This window comes from Calidris pugnax, unplaced genomic scaffold, assembly GCF_001431845.1.
Source record: "Calidris pugnax isolate Ruff unplaced genomic scaffold, ASM143184v1 scaffold177, whole genome shotgun sequence".
NCBI classification, from domain to species: Eukaryota; Metazoa; Chordata; class Aves; order Charadriiformes; family Scolopacidae; genus Calidris; species Calidris pugnax.
Genome location: NW_015090909.1, coordinates 1291325 through 1316551, shown reverse-complemented (window position 1 = coordinate 1316551; position 25227 = coordinate 1291325). Strand labels below are relative to the sequence as shown.

The 25227-nt window shown below is 35.2% G+C and overlaps 1 protein-coding gene across 1 annotated transcript in view; it reads right to left on the bottom strand.

Moving 5' to 3' along the window:
- The window catches only part of ELP4 (elongator acetyltransferase complex subunit 4), a 145891-nt gene that overhangs the window by 102341 nt on the left and 18323 nt on the right, over positions 1–25227 (bottom strand). The window contains exons 4-6 of the mRNA XM_014949297.1: positions 14609–14740; positions 8712–8848; positions 934–1018 (exon numbers count right to left, since the gene is read on the bottom strand). Of these exons, the coding sequence (XP_014804783.1) occupies positions 934–1018; positions 8712–8848; positions 14609–14740 (354 nt within the window). The remainder of the gene's footprint in view (positions 1–933; positions 1019–8711; positions 8849–14608; positions 14741–25227) is intronic.

Below are 25227 nucleotides of genomic sequence, written 5' to 3'. Positions count from 1 at the left end.
ACATTTCTTAAACATACTGTTAGACACGAAAACATCCATTCCAACATTATCCTCCCTGTAAAAGGGGATTTTTAAGACATTCCGCTAGTAACGGTACATAGTCTTGTATTATGTTCTTTGAGGTTCTCCAGCATCTATACTAATTAACTTACACTGTAGTAACATTTTTATTGTACAACATTAAAGATTATTACCTATCAATTAAGCACCTAAATATAATTTACTATTTTATTTTGTTTACTCCAATGGACTCGCGTATTACTGAACATGACAAAGAATAATAAATAGGGTACTGCTCAAATTGGTAAAGGGCCTTCAGCCTATGTTGTTAAGCCTAAAATGTTTTTGCTTACTCACACTAGGAGTTACCAAGACTACAGAGAACTTTAGAAGCCTGGGAGGCTGTTTTGATTTGTAAAGTTGAAATAGCGTTTGAATTTCTTTACTTGTGTTTCAATGCTTGCTACATAAAGATGCACAACATTTAATTCATTACAAAATTCACTCCACTCCAGCTAGAAACAACATTGAAAAAATTTGAAAGTTCAAGATGAAGAGTTCAATCTCAAGAGTCTTGAACACATTACTGCTAAAGCAATAGTTTGAAAAAAATACTGTAGGGGAAAATGTGTTTTGCTTAATTACATTATATTCAGCAATTAATTTAGTAGCTAATTGCACAGAATATGCATTTTACTAGTGTTGGCTTAAAGTTCTTTCTCACATGATCTGCATATCTGTAACAGGTAAAAACTCCAAATGCACATTAAAATATGAACCACACAGTCTGTTTACTTTGCTTGTTTACTTTAGCAATGCTTAGGAACAGCTTGTTCCTTGTTACTTTGTCTAAGACCTTCTTGCGTCACCCTTGAAAATTCAGGAAACAACATTAGTTACAGGATTATGGAAGAGTATGAGGGTCTTCAGTACCTGGGGATCAGAGCCATCAAAGCCTTCCTGGTAAATGATCCTCTGAATGGACTGAAGCAGCCTCGCGTAAGCGCTGTTCATATTACTGCTGGTAAGAAGAAATAGTTTAGTAAAACATTTTAATACTCTCCTATGTGTCTCTAATAGCTGTATTAAAAATAAATATAAGAAGATGCAGGTTTCAGTCCAAAGGTGTCATATAAAAAAAAGTGTCATAGAAGAAAAAAAATCCAAACCTCTTTGAATAAAGTTGACATTATAAGCAGTTGTGATTGCTTCATGTTAACTAGTTCAGTGCTCAGACATTTAGTGAAACCTAAAATCTCTAGAGATTAAGATAACTTAATTATGTCAGACTCACTTAAACCTAGAAGATTAATGATTTGATGTATCAACTTAAAGTTGAAACCATTACAGCACACTACTAATCTTCTATAACTATGAAGAGCTACCCAAGCGTTATTCCACATATACCTAATCAATGCCCTGAAACACCTGACCTGCTACTGAAAACTTTCATACATACACTGCCTCAACAATCAAAACCAATAAAAAATGGATGAGATGATGTTTTCACAATTAAAAAGCTCATGTTGTGAATTTATTTTTTTAAAGTATTTTTTTTCTGATACCACACCACAGCAGAACATATATTCTGCTCACTAAGGTTCCATTGTATATCCATACACTGCAGGTGTTATTACTGCTTTATTTGTGTGACAGCAGAATTGTGAGGTAGAATTCATTCTGTATATTATTTAGAAAATAAAAGATAAAACTTTAAAAAAAGGCAAACCAGTGGCAAAAAAAGGATTTAAGCAGACTTAAAGCCAAATGAAAGTTCAGCAAATTGTCTTGTCTAAGTCTTATAAGGTTCAGTTCTTGCATGTCCAAAGCATTTCTCCAGGTATCCGTCCCAGCCATGCTCTCCAGTCCACTTTACTTTAAAAAAACAAGCCAGTTGTTCACTTTTAAAAGAGACATATCTTTTTCTTAAATCCCATAAAGCATATTTGCTTGTGTGTCCAGACTTGCAGTTCCTCACCACAGCTGAGAGTTGAAGCCCTTCTATCTTTTCTAGCTTCAGTATTTCCTTCCAACCTCCCTAATTACCATCAAGGGTTGTGGACTCAAAACTACTTGTGTACTTCTTGGGAAATATGACAGGGTATTTTGAAAATTTTGCCTCTAAAAGTATTCTTACTTGCTCCAATCACTTTATATGTCTGGTCAGATAACAGCCAGGTTGGAAAGGACCTCAAAAGATCACTTGGTCTAAACATTAAATGAAACTATTCTTGTTATTTTAGTATGAGCCAAAAGTATTATCCAAATGCATTTTAATAATGAATGCCTAAATAAACCCAAATAAACTTGCTTTCATGCATTTGGACAGGAGAGAAGACAACTTTTCTCAGAAAACACTTAAGAGTTGCAAATGTCTCTCTTTTATACCATTGCTTTAACTCAGAATTCTACATTTCCTTCAAGAAAGCAGTATCAACCCAAGTCCAATCCCCACAATGATACATTTGCTATAAACATCTACAATCAAAATAGTCATATAGTCATAATAATTTCAATTTTTGAAATAGTGTCAGAAAACATTAGGAGATAACCCTTCTCAGATATAAGAAAAAGGGAGAGTTTTAAAATTAAACTCCATTTATTTGTTTTCAGACTTGGTACGCTAGAAAGCTACTGGTTAAACTGATGTACCTTAATAATTTAATACTCTCTATGAAATTCACAGCTGAAACTGGCAATATATAATCTCAACATGACTTTTACCGTGTCAAGTCTGCATATCTTACTATACAAAAAAGATCATCTCAAAAAGAAAAGAAAAGAGTAAATTTTCACTTATGAACTCAATTACTTCCCTAGCGTTTAGTTGCAAAAGGAACAGCTGTTAAATGTTATTCCTATCTACTGTCTGTCAGGTGTCTGTTTACAGGGTAGGTGGGGGGGAAGGAGGCTTTAGCCCCCACGCTGCCACGATGTCTTCTCTCTCCAGGTCTTCACATAATCCCAACACACACACACACAATCCTTGCTGCCTACACAGTGCTGTGATTTCTTCCCAGTTCTGCCAGAGCCGGAGAGAATCTGCAGCACGTCACAATAACCAGAAGCGTTTGTGTACCCTTTTGGATATTCCTTTATCCTTTTGGAAGAGAGAGAAAATGCTGCTCACCAACATCAGGATGGAGTCTGCAACCACCTTATAGCCAAAGCCACATGCTAATATGTGTAATACAAAAAGACAACTGTGGTCTTTGTCACCACAAAGTAGCGTTTTCACATTTGTGTATCTATCATTTATTTTGCTTATGAGTATTACCATGCTATCTATAGGGCAGTCAGAGAATAGACTGCAATCACAATACTTGCCGATTCCTGATTTGTTATTAACTTGTTTTTAAAGTTAGTGGATAAAATAATAAAATACCTAAAGCATTAGCAGAATCAAAGGGTCCCAAAAGTAAAACAAACAGTCCATCTGAAAAGGATTTGTAGCAAAGAAAGCACTAGAGAAAATAATGTAATGCACATATAGATTTTTTTTTTTTTTGATGTAAAAATAGGTGCTCTTCTACTTCTGGCTAAAACATTAATGGTTTACTTGAATTTGAGCCATGCTATGTAAATAAGGACACGAAAAATATTGTGGAAACACTATTTATAAAAACAAGTTGCACTACCCTTCTGGCAATGTTTGTCATAATATTTAAGGAAGGAAATAAGATATTTTTTATTTTCTAATTTCTAGTCTTTTTTTGCCTTTGTTACTAAACACCATTTAATTCTGATAATGAGTTTAAACAATTCCTTCTTTACTCTTTTTTTTTTGTTTAGCAATTTAGTAATGGATAAAGCAGGAGCTGGCAAGAAGGTATCCTGGTTACACCGGAGCATCTGACTTCTCTGTTGATAGTTTCTAAGTAGTTAACAAAGGTTAGGTTATCAAGGGTATGACAAATAGCCTTATTATGTATAGGGAGATCCCATTAGGCAAGACAGTTAAACCTTTTTTATCTAAATTTATCAGTAAATCTAGACTCTAGATAGTTTTTTTTTTTCTTTTTTCAAAAGCATATACATTGTAAAGGTAAATTATGAGCATTATTGAAAAACTACAGCTTAATTATTTTTGTTTCCTTGATTATCAAGCTTTCTCTTTTGGTAATTGCAACCAAACAAGAGGGACAGAAGTAAAGCAAGAGAGGTAGGAAGTAAGCCTTTTCTGCAATGCACAGAGCTATCTCAGAGGATATTTCCGCCTTCCCATTAAGTACCAGCTTCAGCAGTGCAACAAAAAGGACACCAGAATATCCTAGCAACAACCACCGGAAAACAGTTGCCATCAGCTGCACAACCCTGTTAACCTGGTCCCAGCATTAGGGCCAGGACATAACTGCCCTTCCCTAACATAAAACATAATGAGATAATAAAGAGAAGGTTTATGCCTTCTTTTGGCACCGAACACCCAGTCCCATTTACTACTTCCTTTAGGAGAACAGACTTCCAATAACTGTTTTCAATTAATGTTTATCATGGAGCAATGAACTTCCACCCATCTTGAGTGATTACCCCAAAGGGGACTCTGTGTACTCTGCTTTAGCCATCAGGTACCAGAAGTACAGAAAGGAGAGCAAACACAATACTCCTCATCTCCCCCTGGCAATGGGCAGACGTACACACACGCGTGCAAAAACACAGGAGAGAAAGACTGATCCAAACTTTAAGGTGAACAAATGATACATATAACCTTCAAATCTGATCTGCAATTGCAAAGTAAATGGCCACTCAATAACTTTGTTCTGTCTAATCAAAGAATCTCCATAAAAATATCCCGATACATACCTTGTGAAGTATACCCTTTACAGAGTCATGAAATCTTTTGCAAACATCCCATAATACATAGCCTATTAACGTAAATTATTTCAATATTGAACTACCCCCTGTCTTAAAAATGCCTCCTTATTTTTGAAGGATCTTTCAGTTTTCAGTGTTTCTTTTGATCAGTTAAATAGAAGAAAAATCATATTTTTAGAGATTTTCTGAATGTCAAGTAAGTTTTGTAACTTTATTTTCGTTTCTGTCGGGCTATCAGTAATTTTTTGAGGTACTGTCAGCCTAATGGACTGCAGAGCTTTTGCAATGCTATATAGATAATTAGCATCATGCGAGCAGGTGTTTTTTTGGCTATGCATCTGAGACCACGGTCTGAGAACCTTATGTTTAAGAAATTATATTCTCTAAGTGGAGAGATGCTCACGAGCCACATCCATGCTCCTGGTTCACTGTAACACAGGGTAGAAGAGGTTAGCTCAAGCTTATAGTGGGACCTTAAGGCAATCATAAATGAAGTCTAATGCAAATTGTTGACTTTCTTGGAAGGGTTAACTGTGACTATCCTATTACGTGGGACCTTAAGGCAATCATAAATGAAGTCCAATGCAAATTGTTGACTTTATTGGAAGGGCTAACTGTGACTATCATATTACTTTCTTTCAAATCTCTGTCTAGGTAATCAAGAGAATGGATTTTTTTACTATTCTATAATATATTGAAGTTAGCTTTAGAAGTCAGAAGCATTACATTGATTTTCCAAACATTAACACCAATAAAATAATATTCTTTCCCTCCCCCTTTTATAAGCTTTCTTTAATGAAATCATCCTGACAAGACTGTGCGCTTGTTTTCTTTCCTTGAAAAAGTAATGTTTCCTTCAGAATTTCATCACAATATCTGTAAGAAATATACTACAAGCCTGTTGGGTTTCTGTAAAAGCGTAAACATTTTGAGAGCAGTGAAATAATTGGTAACATTCATACTTAGTATTGGATTTAATACACTGTGACTAATGTGTATTAAAGAATCACAGAAGATAGGGATGAAAAGGACCTCAAGAGGTCAGGTAGTCTATCTTCTTGCCCCAAGGCAAGATGAACTACATCTAAACCGTCTCTGACAGATATTTACCTAACTTGTCCTTAGAAATTTTCAATGATCGAGATTCTACAATACTCCCATCCTCTGTCTGCAAGGCAACTTCTTCTCGTGCTAATCATTAGAAAAATAGCTCCTTATTTCCAGCCTGTATTTCTACCACTACAGTTTACTGTAATCCATTACTGCTTGTCTCACCTTCAGCAGGCAACAGAGTTACTACCCTCTGTATGTCAGTTTTTAATGTGCTTCAAGACTCTGCTTAGATGCTTAGAAACTATCCTAGAAGTTTAAAAATAGATTACATTATTTTTTTCTGGCATTTTTCAGAGCACTGATGTTATCCCATAGATGTCTTCACCTTCTCCTCTTCTTAAAGACAGGCATCGCTTTGGCCGTTTTGACTTTGTGGAACTTTGACAATTCTTTACATTTTACCAACAAACTTCATTATGTCCCACCTTGAAAACATTTATGTATTTTCTGCCATGGTCTTTCCTTATGTAAATTGGGTAGTCCAATTTGCTGATATTAACTGTGCTAGGTGCAGATCAATTTGAGGATCAGGGTAATGGGAGAAGCAGCTTTTCTCCATTTCCATCATTTTTTAAGAACTGCAGTTATACAACACTGATGAACAGAAGTTGAAATTCAAATTCAGTTTAATTGTGTGTCACCATTGAATGACTGTAATCACGGGAAGCTTAAATCTTCATAAGCTTTATTTTAGACACTGTAATTCTGAAAAATTCTTCCCACCTTGTCTTATCCCTGACTAGTGCAACCTTTTTAACACATAGAATCCAAAACCAGTGGTGTTCGTGGTCAAGAAAGACAATAATCAAAGTCAGAAGACAAATGATCTACTGTAAATGAAGAAAGAGATGTACACATCTCTGCACAATTCCCACAGATTAGTGTCTGAGAGCTCACTATTCCCATTGTGTTCTTTATTCCTCCCTGTCCCTTATCACATTGCATTGTGGTCTAAGAAAATGATGTTTAGAATTGTGGTTGTCCGTTACCTTGGAACCTGCCTTTGCTTCCAACAATTCTTTCATTTCCTCAGGAGAAGCTCCTTGAAGGAGACCCATACTGTGGGTGCAGGGAGTATAGAAGGAGATAAGCCTTCCAAAATCCATCTTTGTTTGATCATATTCCTCAGCTCATCACTCTGTGCTCTACCAATTTGCCAAGCAAATTAACTAAATCCAGTTTCTCCATTAGATTCAAGCTAGAAATAAGTATAGATTTCATATGGTAAGAACGATGAACTTTCATCAGGATAGCACAGAAGGAAAATATCAGTTAAGCAAGGCTTGTAAAATGGAATGCATAAAAGTTAAAGTCCATTTCCTATACCATACATATGAGTTTTAAAGTCCATTTCCTATACCATACATATGAATTAATTTGATTTTAATGTAAAATATTCAAATACTTGGGAGCCACAAAGCTAGTGGAATTAAGCCCAGAGTCATAAGAGATTCTAGTTAGCTAGAGAAAAGACAGAAAGGGAGTTAAATTGGCCAAGAACAATATAAGAACTTGTAACCTATCTGTCAGATACTCTTGTGTCTATCCTCTATGTCCCTGCTAGTAAAAAAACCCCCAACCCCTCCCCATAACTTATAAATAAAGTTGGTTCAAATATTTACTAGAGAAAGAATAAAATATAAGTTCTCTGCTTTCTCTTTAAAGTGTGGGTGCTGGTGTTTGGGGGTTTTTTTCCACAACATTGAAAGAATTTACTTTACAAACCAGTGACATTTCATCATGTAACACAGAAACAAATTACAGAGACACTTGGCTGTTGCTTTTCTGCTGCTCTAAGAAAGGTGCTTCCTACTGCACTTCTTTCATAAATCTCAGTTTTTATATTATAGTGCATTGTAATGAAAATCTATCACAATAAACCATATCGCACTACTACTTCCAGGAGTTGGCCCTATACACTGGGATATATAAAACTAGGTATTATGTACATTAAGTGACTGGACTGAACAAAGAGATTGCTAGCCCGTATTTGATGTTTGACTCCACTTGAAATGTCTCCAAGAAAGATACAATGGACATGTGTGCTACAGGCTAATATGAGTCTTTGCTACTGTCACTCATTGTCTCTTGGCCTTCCTTAATTCATAACTGATAGACATAAAATATAATAAGTTATTCATTCAGAGAAGAGTTTATGATTTCCTCTGGAATTAGGGGTATTGTGTAAGACATAATTAGCGATTGTAATTCTATTCACAGTATTTTTTTATTTTCCTTAGGTGAAGCTGTAGGACGTAAGAAGTAAAAGACGCATAATAAACTAATCTGATGGAGCGTTCTAAGCTATGTAGGTCAAGGCTGGCCTGTCTTCTTAGCCCTAAAAACGGCACGGATATCTCCCTAAGACTGATAGCCACCTGACACACACATCTCCGAGAGCTGATGGGGCATGGTGCTCAGGGAGTAGTTCGCAGACAGATAGTAGTAGTTTTCCCCAGTCCCCCACACTCAGCTGTCAGCAGGGTTGGAGTGAACATGCAGCTGTGTCCTAGGCTGTCCTAGTAATGTCTGCCTTAATTGTCCCTGCCAACTTTGCTTCCTCCCACAGCTGAGGAATCAGTATACCGAGCTGTCTCCGTGCCACAGCAGCTTTGCTGCCAGTCATGGCACGTAGCACTGACATGAGAACCACAGCTGAACTGCTTGCGAGCCACACGCGGCCACGAGATTCTTCACAGCAAGTGTAAATGCAAAAAATATCCTTTGCTGCTAATACGGAGACAAGATTTGACCACACGACAGAAGCACATGGTATTGCAACTTACCATGTTTTCATTTTAGGCTGTGAAGACAATTCTTCAGGAAGGTAAAAACTATGCCATTTTATGGACTGAAACAGTTCTGGAGACATTGTTTTAGAAAGATCATAATAATGGCCAAACTTTGTAGATGTTGGGCTGGCCTGTGGAAACAACAATATTGATTACAATAATCTATTAAATTATTATCAAAAGAAAATAATTAACTAGCAATACACTTGAAAGAAACCTCTGGTTTTTTTCCCCATTCAGCTTAAGTATAAGCTTCAAGTAGAACAACCTTATAATATTTACTACTGAGTACTGGTTCCCCTGTTTACAATATATAATGCAAATTTTTCATACAGAATTCAACCCTTTCTGTTCCAAATTGCACCATCAAAATGCAGTCAAAAAAGAATGCATTTTTGCACATGTTCTAGACATATGGTCACAAATTTCAACAGGCCAGATACATGAAAAGTGGAGATCGTGAAGTGTTCCACCTATCTGAATTTTCAGTATCTGGGAATTATACGATGCTACAGAAACTTTCATTGACTCTGAAAACATTTCACTTCATTTATGATCAGTAAGAAAAAAAATACCACTACATCTTCATATATATGATTGAAACAGAGAAACGTAAAATAGAGTAAATAGTGAATAAGTACTTTTAATTTCTTGAATTTTGAATAAGAAACAGGTTAAGCATTACACAGACATACATAATAACCACAGTTTACTGTAATGAAGATATTTTTTAATTAGCTCTCAATTTTGTCTATATAAAACATAATAAACCTCTTACATTTAATATAAACCATAGCAGGAATTACACATTTTGAATATATTTTGGTAGTAAATAAACAAGGAATGCACATTTTGGTTCCACGTTAATGGAGCTCAGCATGTAAACTGCAACAATATTTGAATTATGCATGTAATGTTAAAAAAAATCCCTAGATTGTTATAATATTCAGTATTCAAGTACGTAGTAGCTGTCTGCTACCAGACTCGAACAGTTTCTGCTCTTCATGTAACAATCCATTTTCTTCATCTTTTCTGCCCTTCCCATTAAAAATATCACCAACAAACTTATCCCAGAAAAAACAATCAAGCAGAGTAAACCTCAGAGGGAAGTTAGTTTCTTCCAGGGAAGGAAAACACTTGGCACAGACGTAAACCACAATATATTTTTTAATGTACAAACTATAATGGAGTAACAGATTACCAAAGCAGTATTAAAATTATCTTCAGGTTTTGGCACAAACACCATTGTGCTCCTGACCAGATTATCTCTCATCAACTGTTTTGAGGAAAAGAGAGGTCATTTAGAATAACCACACAAGTTTTGCAACACCAGTATCAATCAAACCCACATTATTTCTAACTGCTAAGACACCTGGACTGAGAAATGCACTGGATCCCAGACTTTAACAGCAGCTTTGCAGGTCAGAAGAAAAATAATCTATTAGTTTATTTTGAGGACAACTATCCTAAGCCTGGACTGCATCTGAAGTGTGCATTGTACAATGTAGGAATGAGCTAAAATACTTTAAAGTCATTTTTCTGTCTCCCAACTCCAGGACATACTGCTAAGCTGAGTCGCCCATAAAAGCCAAGAGCCACCTCACACATTAAATGATAAATTGACGAAATGATAAAGCATTAAAAAAAAAGGAAATATCTCAACAGTTGTGAAAGAGAACAGGTAAGACAGAAAACTTAAGAGCTGAAAATAAGTGAGACGTTGAAGACATATTCACACTGCAGAACAGAATGCCTTGTAAAGCTCATTCTGAAGAGAATTTTGGATTGGTAAATAAAATGCTACTTTGCTTATACTTAAAGCATCTAATTATTTTTGAAAAGTGACCAGAAATACCCCCAATAATTTCAAAAGTTTCTCGGTAGGTTCTGCAACAACTTGGAACATTCTATAAAAGGCTTTTTCTTTTAAACAGGCCAATATATATATTTTATCCACTATCTCAAAGTTAAGCAGGGTGGGTGTGTGTAAGCAATGAAAATTTTTTGGAACAACTTCTGCTCCAATTTCAACTTTTATGATGTTTACAGGAATGGCGATAGGGATACTGAATTACTACAATAATGGGATCCAAATAGTTTTTGTGTGTCCAGCAACAAATTATTTAGTTCCAACTCCAATTACTACAGAAAGCTTGTAGGTTTCATAAACCTTGGTCATAAAACCTTGGTCTTAACCTTGCTAATAGAATAAGCACTGTAACAATAACAGGAAAGAATACAGGCATGCCAGACATGGACATGTATTTATAGTTAGATTTCTGAAAGCAACCACACTATGTATTTCCACAATTTTATTTCATGCTTCAGCTTACCAAAAATATACTAGTTATTTGTTTTACTGAAAAGTTTGGGGTTAGTTTGGTTATTCTATTGTTTACGTAGGAAAGATATTGTATTATTATTAATATTTATATTCTTGACAACTGACCAGACCTAATATCCATTAATCAAACACCTTCAAAATATTTACTCTAAATCAAATTATTCTAATTAATCTTAAGAGTTTAATATTTGTATCACTGCTATTCCACTTTATTAAATTATTAATATTATTAAATTAAATTTATTTTAATTAAAAACCCCCAAAATTGCTCGTTGTATCACTCCTATTCCACTTTATTAAATTATTAATATTAAATTATTAAATTAAATTTATTTTTAATTAAAAAACCCACAAAATTGCTCGCGTATATCTAGTCATAAGAAGAGATCAGTTTTACTCAAAAAAAGATAAAAAAGCACATTCTCTAAGTCAGCATTCCAATTTATTTATCAGCACCCAATTTTTAAAGAAAGAAGTCCAACAGAACATAACAACCTATAAAAATCTAAATATTTTCAATACAAAATGTAACTTTATTTAAAACAGGGATTCTGAAAGCAATTTAAACAGGAGCTGTTCTTTGGCCTATAATCTATTCTTTATCCGGATTACAGATCAGAATGTTTTTACTGCAATCTCTGCCAGAGCTCATCTTTTTATTGTGTACTTCCAAGCCCCCTTAATGTTTTAGAAAGGCCTTGACTAACTGAACTTTGATCTGATGTCTTCATTGAGCAAAGCTCCAGGTTGCCCATTTCAGATGCAAATCCTTGCTGAGGCCCAATAGAGTTTAGTAAAGACAGCAAAAAAGAAGAAACAAGAAGTTTCCAGGATCCTCTTTGAGAATCCTGAGGCACATTGGTGTCCTTAATCCACCCTGCTGCATGGATTAAGGTAGGTGATAACCTCTCTTGATTCAAAAGAATAAGCACAGCGCCTACAAACTGGGTGGAGACTGGGATTTGGCTATAATAAAACACCATGCAATAAAAGCTCGGTCTATGTCAGAAGCCTATGAATAGGCCTCAATGTACTGCATTCCCAGGCTTAGCGGGGAAGCTTGCAAAAAGCCTACCTGAATCAAGTAAGCATGAATAATCTGCCTTAGCAGAACGACCACGGAGAGTGCCAAAGCAGGGACTTCCCAGTCCTCTTAACTTGGATCTGATAAATTTATTAGCGGACCGGAGGCTCAGGCCTGTTCTTTCCCGGATTCCCGTTTTGCACAAGGAGAAATACACTAAATTGTCAGTGAGCAGAGCGGGCTTTTATGCTACCGTCTGCTGTTAATGTTTCTAATTGCAATACTAATGTGCTAGAAATCTCAGATTTAGGATGAATCAAGGCAGAAAATTGATTTCATGCTGTGACAGTTTATATATTGCCCCAAGAACATAAGCAGTTCATTCAAAAAAAAAAAAAACCCTCACCAAAAAACCCACACTGTCTTGCATTGCAAAACAGGCTATCTATATGCTCAAAAGTTTAAATGAAATTAACCTCTGATACAGATGGAAGTAACAAACTGGCAAAGGCACATCAAGCGCAACACGACCTGTTACTCTGACAGATTTCTTGCACATCTTCTGTCTTTTTCTGCTGTACAAAGTATATATGTGAAGAGAAACTGTGATAGTTATGAAGAGCCCTAAATGAAATACCACGCATAAGAACAAAAATGAGTTACCTAGCTACTCTGTGTGAGGTCTAATAAATGGGAAGGGAATATCTGAACTATTAACGAAAATTCTTTTATTACTTACAAATAAAAACTAAATTAGGCATCAAAAATACCACAGAGACAGCCTTTACTCAGGGTCCTTACTTCATGTTAAGCCAGATATGGGATGGGAAAGTTTTCTGCTAACGTATTTACAGCTGCAGTTAAAAACAAAGTTACCTCTTTCTCTCTTTCATACTTGAAGCTATTTGACAGCAGTTTTTGAAAATGTACTAGTTTATTAGTTGAATCAGTTTGGAAAATATCCAGGGTGCTGCAAGGTGATATCAGTTTTGTCCTCAATGGAGTATATTCACCAATCAAATTAATTTAGCAGAGCACCAAAATTTTATGATAACTGCATTATAAAATATTGAAAAATATCAATTTCAAAACTATTTTTTGATAATTAGAATACCTGGCGGAATTTTAGATATACATACCTTAAGAATCAGACTTTTATTTGAATTTTTTACTTCTTAAATAAAATTAACATATACATAAAAAATACTGTACCTCAACTATTCAGAATGATCAGCGTCCATTTCAGAAAGCAACAATGATAAAAACGGTAACACCCTCCAAAAGATTGACCATTTTATAATATCTTTCATAATTTTATTTCAATAATCAATGACAAGTAAATTATGTTTTGGAGAGAAATATTACATTAGTGGATGAAGTGATTACTCCCATGAAGTTACAGAGGATGAGTGCACACCTAACTGCATTATTTATATTTTTTCTTATTTTGTTAGAACATCAGCACACATTTGTTAACAACATACAATTGTTTCTGTATCAGCGTACAAGGAATTCTGCTAGATTTTAAACCAGACCAATTATTTTGGGGATGGTTCAGGGTGGCACAAGCAAGCTCCACAGTAATAAAATTGATGAGATTGTATGATTACCCTGGAGGCTGTTTGATTTGGCATGTCACCATATATAAGTCTTTTCTGACACAACTATATAGCCATGTCTGTGCAATTTCACAGAAAACCAAACATGCCAAGCCTTGTAAGATCATTTTGTCACATTCCAATTATGTTTTTTAAGAATACAACTGAACTTACTAGGCAGTTATGACTACATCTAAACCAAAATTTACAAATGTAGGCTAAGGTGTATAGGCAAAACAATTTTTTTTTTTATTCTGGATAGTCAAAAATGCTGTAATTTTATGAAAAGTTGATTATGCCATTGGATTAAGTAAGAAAGTTACCAGACACAGGAGACACAACATTCACGAAGCACTAACAACTGTAAACTCTGAAAGACTGACCACTGGGCTTGTTTCTTATAGTCTTCCTGCACAGTGATTAGTTTCTAGTGACAGTGAAGCTGATATAATCTCAAGTGCTTACTTTAGTTGTTATGCACATGGATAAGCAGGTCAACAGCTTGCTTGACACAGTACTTTCACTACAGAGATCTAGTAAGTACCGTTGATTAAACCTACTTAAGTAATTTGTGTACAACTGAATTTGGACAAAGTTTGTAAGTGACCAAATTATGCAAACCTTCATAAAAAACTGTCTCAATTTAAAAATACTCATTGAGAAATCCCATGGTACTTTAATGATTTTTACTTTTAAATTATTATTATGTGTATTAAGTTTTACAGTTTCTGCAAACACTCAAATTCCCTTTCTCTCTGTATCTCTAGTAAGCAAAAATATAGTGGTGTATGATAATGTACACTCAGGAGGCAATCCTGTAACACTGTCCATCAGCAGTTCTGTTGTCTAGATTCTACTAAAAAAGCATTTGGTCTGCAAATTCGTTTTGACTGTAAATGGAAAAAAAGTATGAAATACTGATTACCTCCATTTTTGGTAAATTTTGGTAGCGCCAGGCTATTTTCATAGAATCCTGAAATTCCTCAGACTTAACAGCTGTTGCTTCTTCTCCCAATTCATTTCTGTAGGTATCATCGAGCAAAGGGGCTGGAAGTTCCTACAGGTGGACAGTGAAAGAATGTCAGTTATCCACAGGAGAAATGGCAGTTCAGATTTTTATCCCTTCCAAAAAAAAAGTTAGCCAATACAGTTACCAATATAATAGACAGTTGTAAAATCTGTAACAACACTTGATTAAAATTACTGTTCTGGAAGACTGCGCCCTACTAATACTGAGCACGAAAATCCCCATGTCATTCTTATGCAAAAAATGAATTATAGAAATATAAGAGAATGGAAATACCACATTTTATACCATACGCTACACAAACAACACATCTTGAGCAGCATTCCTAATCCCTTTTTAAAAAAATCTCTCTTTAAAGTCTGATCTCCTGAACTATTCTATTTCTGAGAATTGATGTTTCCTGCATAGTGAATTTAAACATATTTGATAATAAGTTCACTTTTCTTCTTTAGCTTCTGTAAATATCGACCACAATAGCCCACAGACACAGGCAGAAAATAACTGTAATCGGATGGTTTGAATTTTCTCTTCTGCTAACCATTAGGTCGATATCTACTAATGACAGATACCTCATGAACACAAGCAAGGGAGCAAAAGGAAGGGGCAAATATTTAATCCTGGGAATTTTATAAGTCTCTAATGCAAACATTCTGGCTTAAAAAAAAACCAATTATGCGCACAGGTGGATTTAATTGTTCTATGAAGAAAGAACTGCAGCTTTGACTTAGACGTAGATTAGGAACAAAGTTTTATTCTAAACTTTCTGCTTTCTATTTTTGTTGCATTGCTGAAGAAGTAAGCAGTACTGGGTGGATATCAAGCACAGCATCCAGAATTTATGCAATGGGCTTGTACACTTACTAGTGGAATGAAGTGCAACCAAGTTTTCTGACCCAAATGAACAACGTGTTATTTTTGTTTCTTTGGTGTAAATTAAGATAATATGTAAAATTATTGACAAAATTGAGAACAAAAGGTTTCTAATCTCAGGACAGTTGCTTCTGTCTCGCCCTCATTAGTTAAGTACACCCTCTGAGATAAAAGGTAATGGAAGCTATCAAAACTTTTTAAGTAGTTACTCCGATGAAGTTGCAGAAATGGAAAAACTGTATTTATCTGTTTCAGAAGCTATGGAGAAGATGCAAGCCACACCCTGGATGAATATATATATATATTTTTTTTTGCTTTATTTTTTGCAAATGAACTGCAAAAGCCTGGTAAAGGCTCTTCATCAAAATGGTCATGTAGAGAGTTAAATTTTCAAATTTCTTACAGCTTGTTTAAAAGATACACTTGTATACAATAAAGTCATATTATTATGGCTGTGAAAATTAAGGTCTATGGGTAAGAAAGCTACACAAAGGTTATAATTTTAAGTTAGTCCTTACAGCTTTCACTAAATTTACGTATTTATAACAGACGTTTCAGTTAAAAAATAACTATAAGGGAACTTTTGGCAAAGTTCCCTTATATCTACCCAGAAAGAAAGCAGGGAAACTTTCAAACCGAAGACAAAGATTTCTGACAAATAGGAGAAAATGAAAACAGAACACTGTAATGAAAAGTTCTAAGAAAGTATAAATCCAAACACGAGCTGACAAGCAAGCCAATGCATTTCACAATTTCACATATACACAGATACAAATTATTTGCATTTACTTCTAAGAGCATTATATAAAGGATTACTTTTAAAAAAGAAGACATTATTTTGAATTTCTAATTTTATAACTCAAATATCCACAATAAAGATTTAATTAATCTTATTTTCCAATTAAGGTGCTATTTTGAAAACAAATTACTGAACAGTTAAAACTGTTATGCAGATATTACTTCCTAATAGAGTTATTCATAGGTTTAAGATGGCTAAGGTACAAAGGTCTTTCTGTTTCAATGAAGAGCTTCTGACATGTGATCATCGCAAAATATTGCTCAATTATAGTAATTAAAAAAAATAAATACAATCAACCTTAATTTAAAAAGCAAGCTCTGTCAAGGAATAATTCTGCAGGCCAAAACAGTATTTCCAGATATCTCTTCCTTTCACTCACCAAGATTAACTGGCTCCCAGGTACTACCTGCAGCTTTTTATAGTGGTTTTTCTGAAAATAAGTGCCAGCCACAGTTTGGAAGAGATCATGAAATCCTGTCTAAGTATTTAATCAAAATCCCTTAGCTTGCCCCTGTTTCAGATCTTACCACTGCTATAGCCAGTTGCCACCTCACCCTGCTGTAGTACCACTGGGCAGCTATCACATCATCCGTTAAACCAAAACTGAGGAAATGGCATATTTTACCATTCACCTTTACTGTAAGCAAAGAAAAATAGCACCGATATCTAAAATCACCGCAAATCCTTGTCACTTATACAACTGGCTCATTGTTACTATATAATAATTGACAAAGACAATCACGTCGCTGAGAAAGGGACATTTAGGTACGTACGCTTGTTTTTATATAATCACACATAATGTATGTTTTACACAGAGACTGTATTTTACACTAAAATAAAACAGAGGTCAAGACAATAAGGGGTGAGAGGTTCTCCAGGTATTACTGCTAAAGTAGAAGCCGCTTCAGTACTCTCATGTAACACTGAACAAAGTTCCTGCCTTGCAGTCAAAACCAGAACAAAACCTTCTTACGTGGCACTATGAGGAAGGGAGACGTTACAAACACGAGCTGTTGCCACCCGAGAAGCCCCATCCAAAACAATCAGACACACTATCAGTGCAACCCAATTAGGCACTGTGGTATGCCTTAACTGTTGCTAAGAATGAAGCAGATTAAGAGATCAAGGAAAAATGGTTTCACCTGAAGCTGATAAAAGACTTTGGCTGCCAGAGCTAAAAACAAAAATGGTTTCACCTGAAGCTGATAAAAGATTTTGGCTGCCAGAGCTAAAAACCTATCTGAGTATCCATCTGAAATAGCCTTTTTTTTGCCAACATAGTTTACTTTTAACTTCTGACAAAATAAAAAGATTTTATTCTGGCATAATAAAAAACTTTCTAACGTTATAAAATGATTGTTTAAACATAACTAGAGTCACACAAAGCAACATGAGAAAATCCCTGACTCAGTACTATGGCAGTCAGCACGTGCATCAGCTTAGGGCTGCTTTATGCTGTCTTGTCCCTTGCTGCCCCACAGAAGGAAACCAGGAGCACTCAAAGAACTCTCTCATGCAACTCTTATTTCCTCAGTTGCTTTTCCAAAATGCATTTACCTACCATGCCTAGCTGAAGATTATGTCTCTTAGATGTACCATGTTCTTATCCCTGTGCAAGAAACGTGTTCACAAGATGCACTGAGGCTTAGGACATTTCTGGGGCTACCAGGTCTCATTCTCTATCCCAACAAACACTTTGCTCTAAAGGAAACGTATCCCGAACCATATTCCTGTGGGGAACTTTATGGCCTCTTAGCAGGCTTAGTACATAATGCAGCTGCAGCCTGGAGAAGGTAGTCTACCTTTGGAGCTGACTGGTATTTTGACGACCAATTTCTCGAGCTCCACCCAGTATATTACCTTGGTAAAATATATTCCAAGATATTGCACTTAAGCACAAATAGGAAAAAAAATAAATCAATCCAATTCCTATATCTGTAATTTGAACACATTTTAGATAAAGATTAATGAACAGAACTAATAAAGATTGTTTCCCTCCAGATTTGCATCCTAACTTTATCACTATTACCCCAGCTTCTGCATACCCTTGGTTTCCTCCCATTTTCATTAAACTGGATGGAAGAGAGGCAAAACATGTGGTTGCTGTTTGGAGGTATCTCTGCTATCTGATGACTAGAAGCCAACATGCATGTGTACATTAGCCTGCTAAAAGACTAAACAGAACACACAGGTGACCGCTAATATTGGTTTTCCTCAGAATGTACTAATTCATATATCCCAAACCATGATTTTCGAAAATCTTTCAACTAGATCTTTGTATAACCACATTTGGAAAGGGAGAGAGCTTAAAATTGGTTAGTGGGCTTGGGACTGGGGAGAATAACAGACAAAGAACCAGTTGCCTAAAACTGCTTCCTGGGCAATACTGAAAATAGTGAAATTGAAATGATCCAAATGTTTCTTTTTATCTTCATACCCTCTTTTTATCTTTGCGATAACTAGAACTGGAATAAAAGGCTTTGCTCTCTTCTGACACTGCAAATGAAATGCTATTCTTTGTTTCAAGAAAATAGCTCTTTCCATACCTGCATATGCCTGGGTGTTACAGAGCACCTAAGTGAGACACAGTCTCCAGTTGTCATAACATAGGTAGATTCTCAAAGATAAAGGCTGGCTGGTTGCATGTATACTTCACAACTCTTCAGTGCCATGAAAGGTTTCATTACTGTCCAAGAACTACAAAGCATTCATCAGTTCTCAAATTGTTCTTAAAAAGAAAAGGAAAAATAAGAGAGTTAAGGAAAGGATGAAGCAGACCAGCAGCAAAACCAGCCCCAGAAGGCAGGTTTCTTCTGCACAGCTACACCAAAAATGAACTGAAACACAAGAACTGCAGCACAAGACACACGAGGAGTGGTGGAGGGCATGGCTTCTATGAGTGACATTTAAAGACAGCTAAGCCTGGGCTTCTCCTCAAAATATCTGTGTGGGGGAGATTGAAGAGCAGGGGTTTAGCACAACTCCCTTTCTCCCAGATTCATTACAAATTGAGCAACAAAGACATTTGTTTCTAGCAGTCTCCTTTAATAATTCAATGTTTGAGAACTGTACGTCTCTATCCTATGTAAAAAGCACTTAGATTCTGCTGAAATTAACAGAATTTTACAAAGGTTTTGGGACTGTGAGCCCGTTTAGGGTTAAATAAATTTATATTAGAATCAAAATCAGAATTTCAGAAGAATGTAGGATTATTAAAATGTTTAAAAGTTACTTCCATAATTTCATCCAGAATTTGAAAATAAAAGTGTTTGTTATTTAAACAAAAGACGAAGAAAAGAAGAGTTGATTTATCAGCCCGTAATATCTCTATTTAACCTATTTCTGCTTAAAAATATCTCAGCTCCCACATCATATAACTTTGAAAGGCTTTGGGACTGACAATTTTGTGGCATCAGTGTGTCAACTCCTGAGAACTGTTACATTCTCCCAGGCTAAAAAAAGGCAAATCTCTCATAAGGTATATAAAAAAACCAAAACATGTATCAGTGCATTAGTTAAAACCAAAAAAAAGAAAATATGCAGCATTTCTTGGGGTCAACTAAAATACAAGTCTTTGCTATGCAGCATGAATACACAAAAAGGCAGACAAGTGCTAAAGTTATTAAGTGTGGTTTCGTTGGGGCATTCATCTGTCTAGCGTGAGATGTAGTAGGACAAGAAAAAGAGAGAAGGAAGTTTGTTGCTGTGTCTTAAAATAAAAAAGTAAGTTCAGGAAAAAACCAGCTTTCTAACAGTTTCCTAAATGACAAGGCAATTGAAATAATTTTGTTTCCTACAAACCAAGCTTATGAAGGTTACCAAGCTTATTACCATGTTTTATTGCAGGCATGAAATAATTTATTTCATTAATAAATCTTTTATCTTTGCAATAAAAAGACGTACAACCTGTATCTGGTAGCAGTCCAGGTCCTTCTGTGTTTGCTGCCACATTACTTTGCTTGCCTTGTTTTGGCAGATGCACGAAGCAAAATCAGATTCTAACAGTTTGACCCCTCTCACTTCTTATGTTCTCTAGGGGATAATAAAATCCAAGATACAATCCCACAGCAGTTAATGAAGCTTAACCTCACACCCTCTTAATTACCAATGCATTACACCAACTATAGGCATCATACTCCTCTCTAAGCTATTTTACAATGCTAAAGAAGTACTACTGTGCTATTATTTAGCAGCATAATCCAAGCTGTATGTGAAATCCCTCTTATATAAAATCCTTTGATCCTTACAGGTTTCAATAACTGTATAATTAATAGTACTTAAGAATGTAAAACATTATCTATTTATGTATCAGTAAGTATGTTGTTCAAATGGTTTTATGCAACTATTTTGCAATGCAATATCATCACAGGTATGACTAAAGATGTGAAATAAAAAAATATTAGAGTACAATTCACTGTTGATCTCTAATTGCAATGATATCTAACTAGTTTAAACTCACATGAATTTAAGGCTCTTTTTCATTATGTTAATTTTTAGTATTTAAAGGACACCAGATGGCAAGTCAGGAAGGGTAAATATTTTCTTTTCAATAATGTATTATATAAATGTCAGTTTAAAGGGCCCTACTCCCAAAAGGGGGGAGGATTCTATTTTGATTGTAAACACTTGTGAAGACAAGGTCTATTGTTAAAGAACACAAATGACTGGATACAGAATTTTTCTTCTTTCAGTGGCCCTTGTACAACAATTTATATTCATCTCCAGGTAAGGCTGTTCTACGGAAATTTTTCTTTGACATTCAAAAGGACCAAATGGATGTCAACCCAGGATAAATGAGAAGTGCATGAAGAGAAAAAGGGAAGTAACATTCCTCTGTTTTATGAAATAAAAAGAAGGTTAATTGAAAGTACTCCAAGGGGTAATCTATTTTTTTTTTAACTTGTGAGAATATATTCTCTACTTCACATACACAGAAGTAAACCCTACAGTCAAGTGATACTACTCTTTGCTGTAACTTCCTCACACAAGATTGAAACCCAGGAATGCCAACAGGACAATTAGATGATTGGGCTTTTCTTTATTTCATCTTTTTCTGAATCACTTAATGAATTAGTAAATAGTAACAAATAAGTAAAAGATTAATACATCAAAAAAGAGAACAACATACTAAAAAAAGAAACGTGAAGAACCTAAATAAAATTCTGTAAACTCTGTTGCAGTGTATAATGCACTGGCCTAAACAGTTTTAATAATAACAAGATTATTCATGAACACCTTTAGAGAAATGTACTGTAAGCAACAGTTCACTAATTGAGCAAATCAATTCTACAAAATTACTAACTAGATTTGTAAAATAGTTGTTTGTGAACATTTTGCCTAAACATTTGGGGTTTTTAAGCTACTACATTTATGATACATTTAACAGGGTAAGTAATAAAAACAAACATAATTTCATAACTAAGATCATGAAAGAAATGTAATATATCTCCAAGGATTGTCAGACAGAAAACCTGAAATTTCATCCAAACATTTATTTCCTTTGGTTCAGGAAAATCTTTTTATTAGATTGCTCTGAACTTTTGACAAAGACTAAGCTTTATACTTTAGAGAGTTCCCAGCGTGGGTACTGCTTAAAGGGATTTCATTCTTTTTAAACAGAAGTGATTATTTTTTTCCAGCATCCTCTTTCACACCCGTACAAATTCTCTGTCAAGTTTATAACGCAGTTTAGTAATGCAGAAAATTATATTACAGTATAATAAAAATATTTTCATTTTAATACCAAAAAAATGTAAAATAGATACTCCATTTACCCAACATGCAAGCAAGAAAAGTAAACAGATAATCAAGAGCTATGGAATAAAGAAATTAGACTTTTCAAAGGAACTTTCAAACTCTGAGACAGCTGCCAGAGTTAGGTTCAACCTTAGTCTTTTTGCCACAAGGCTATCTTTACTTCAGAAAGAGAGATAAAAGGTGGTAGGAAAGTTCAGTAGTGCTGTAACTGTAATTGGATTTCTGCGTATTAAGTGATAACATCTAACAGTAAGCAGCAGCTGAATCACTTAACAAGCTCATGGATTTTGAAAATACAATTGGGAAAAAAAGAGTAATAGGAATATAGACCTGCTTGCATATATATTTTTACCTTTCAACTTGTTATGCTTTTAATTTCTTCATGTAGAATCTAAAAAAGTGTCAGATTTTAACAGACATTAAGACAGAAAAAATACTTTTTACATTCATACACATCTTCCTTCAGGACACCAGATAGCAAAGAGACAGGAAAGAGTTAGAACAGCACTTGTTGAAAATGGAAGCTTAGAAAGCCCTGGTCACCAGCCTTGATAACTTCTTCCACATTTGCATTCTTCCTTTTGACAAAACAATGTTTTAGAGTCACATCTATGAGGGAAAAATGCAAGCATCATGGCTGAACATACTTTGCTGCAATAAAAACGTCCGCATAGACAGCTGTGCTTTCTTTGCAGAGATTGTTTGCATACACAGTAACACAACACTGAAGCTCAGTGGGCTGTTTGTTGTTGTTGTTTAAATACCCCTGGAAATAACAAAAGAATATTTTGCTAGATTCTTTCATTCTTTGCATTCATCTTTTGAGTGGGAAAAGAGTAAGCGTGCGCTTCTATTCTTCAGGTCTGTTCAGTATAACCAGCTGCTTGGAGGTGGAATTTTTTTGGTCTTCTCCAAATGCCATGCTTAAGCAAAATGCCGTATTTAAGATATACTTTTACTTTTGTTCTAGAGATCTTTTCAGCTTGGGAGGAATTTTTAAAATACTTGCTCCTGGAGGTTTTTTTGACCTTGTGCCTATTGTTTTTTAATAAACCATCATACTTCTCTACATGTACCTCCCAGTTTCCTCACGAAGGGATGCTGCATTTCCCCTTTCACTGGGGTTCTCTAGACCACTAGCGTGGTTTCTTCTGACTGACTTGACTTCAGGACACGTCCAGCAAGCACAGTGAAGCTGCGTATCGATACACAGGCCCTCTAAGGACTTTACTACTCAAGAGAATCTTCTCTGTAGTTCCTCAGAGAGCAAACTGTTTGCACATTGGCCATTTTCAAACCTGGAAGTACAATGACATCAGATGTACAAGGTAAATATCACTTCATGCCTAAGTATGATAAGCCCCAAAGGAACTGACTGAGGGTATAATTTTGGGGAATGCATAAAGCAGAGGTAGGGAAAGCACCTCCACCATAAGCAGCAGGCTCATAGATTATGGTAAAGGGAGGTATTTTGTTTGAAGGATGTGCTCTTTATCCTCTCTTCTTGTAAGAGAACCTCCAAAAGGCAATCTGAACAGAGTCCAGAAGTACCCTGTAATAAAATTCCAGGTTGAAAACAAAAATTCTATAAAAATGCAGTAATCACACAAAACATTTTTCAACTTTTCCACAGAAGATGAACAGCTGCAGATCTAGAAAGCAGTTCTGGACCTCTTCCACCTCAGGTTTTCAGGTTCCCAATAGAATGGTCATAGAGGCAACATCGGGCAGGGTCCCACAGGGAAATTGTTGGATTTCTGTTTCCCAGCCTGTATAATGACCAGCAAGTCTTCCTCTCGAGACAAACTTTGGACAGGTTCCACAGTAGAAGCAACTTAAGAGAGAGCTGTCTTTTTTGTCAAAATGAGCTCATAACTGGCAAGTATAATCCAATTTTTTCTCAATAAACTTGTGAGAATTGGTTCCCCCGCCCCAAGGTCTAGATAAAATAAGCAGCCAGGAAAAAAGGCAAAGAAATCCTGATATAGTCAGTTTAGGCAGTTCTAGAATTTTAGTGCCCAATCTGAAGTAGGAAAAGTGCAAAATACAAAAATGCAGCCACCACAGTTAATAGATTATTATTTTTTTTTTTGGTTAGGACTGGAACTATACTTTCACACTAACAAGGAGAATGGGAATAAAGAACTAAGCTGCTTAATAGTTACTGTATTTTTATGGCTTCCATAACAGCTGGCATTAATTTTAGAGTGCTGAATTAAAAAAACCCAGCCACTAAATACAGTAAAGTTAAGGAAATAGATACAAGGAAAAAAACCCCATCTATTTTGTTATTTTCTCTTTGTTTTTAAGATTGAGACTTTTAATTTGTAGTCAAAACTTAATAAGGTATGGTACTGAAAACAGAATGTTAAGGTATAATGTTTCCTTCAGTTTTTTTTGTTATTGAATTAGTCTTCCATTTACCAATGCAATCAGTTTTATTTTATGGTTGAACACAGAAGTATACCACACTATTTCTCATATTATATACTATTCCCAGTATTTATGCCCTAATAGTAAAAAGTCGCCCTTTGTTGAAGAATATAGATTGAACAGAAATGTTCTCAAATGTTTAAAATACTTTCTAAAAACCAGCGTGTATATAGTTCTGTAGGTTTTACCAGAGGTGTATAATTTTTCAGCATTACGTCTTAATGCCAATTTCCTGGAGGAGCTTTGACTACAAAAGGCATGAATATGTTTTCAAAGGATGATGGATAAATTGGTGGGTGGTAATATAATATATCTTAGGCAGCTGATCAGGGCTTTTTATCCTCTGCTTGTCTTTTAGTTATACACAATTTCAAGATAATTATGGTCTATAAGAATGTCTTTTCCCCTTCCTACTACCAGCAATATTTGTCTTGGTTATAGGTTCAAGAAACTTCCAATCACATCACAAAATTAGAATAGGGCAATTATGGCATCTCAGCAGAGAACTGAATGTATAAATAGGCTGACCACACGATATGGACATAAGGAACTGCCTTTATGTAAAACACCAGTTAATTAGAATACTAGCTATAGAATATATTGAATTCATACCTGAATTTTAGAAAATAAAAACCAAGCATAAAATGTATAATTCAGG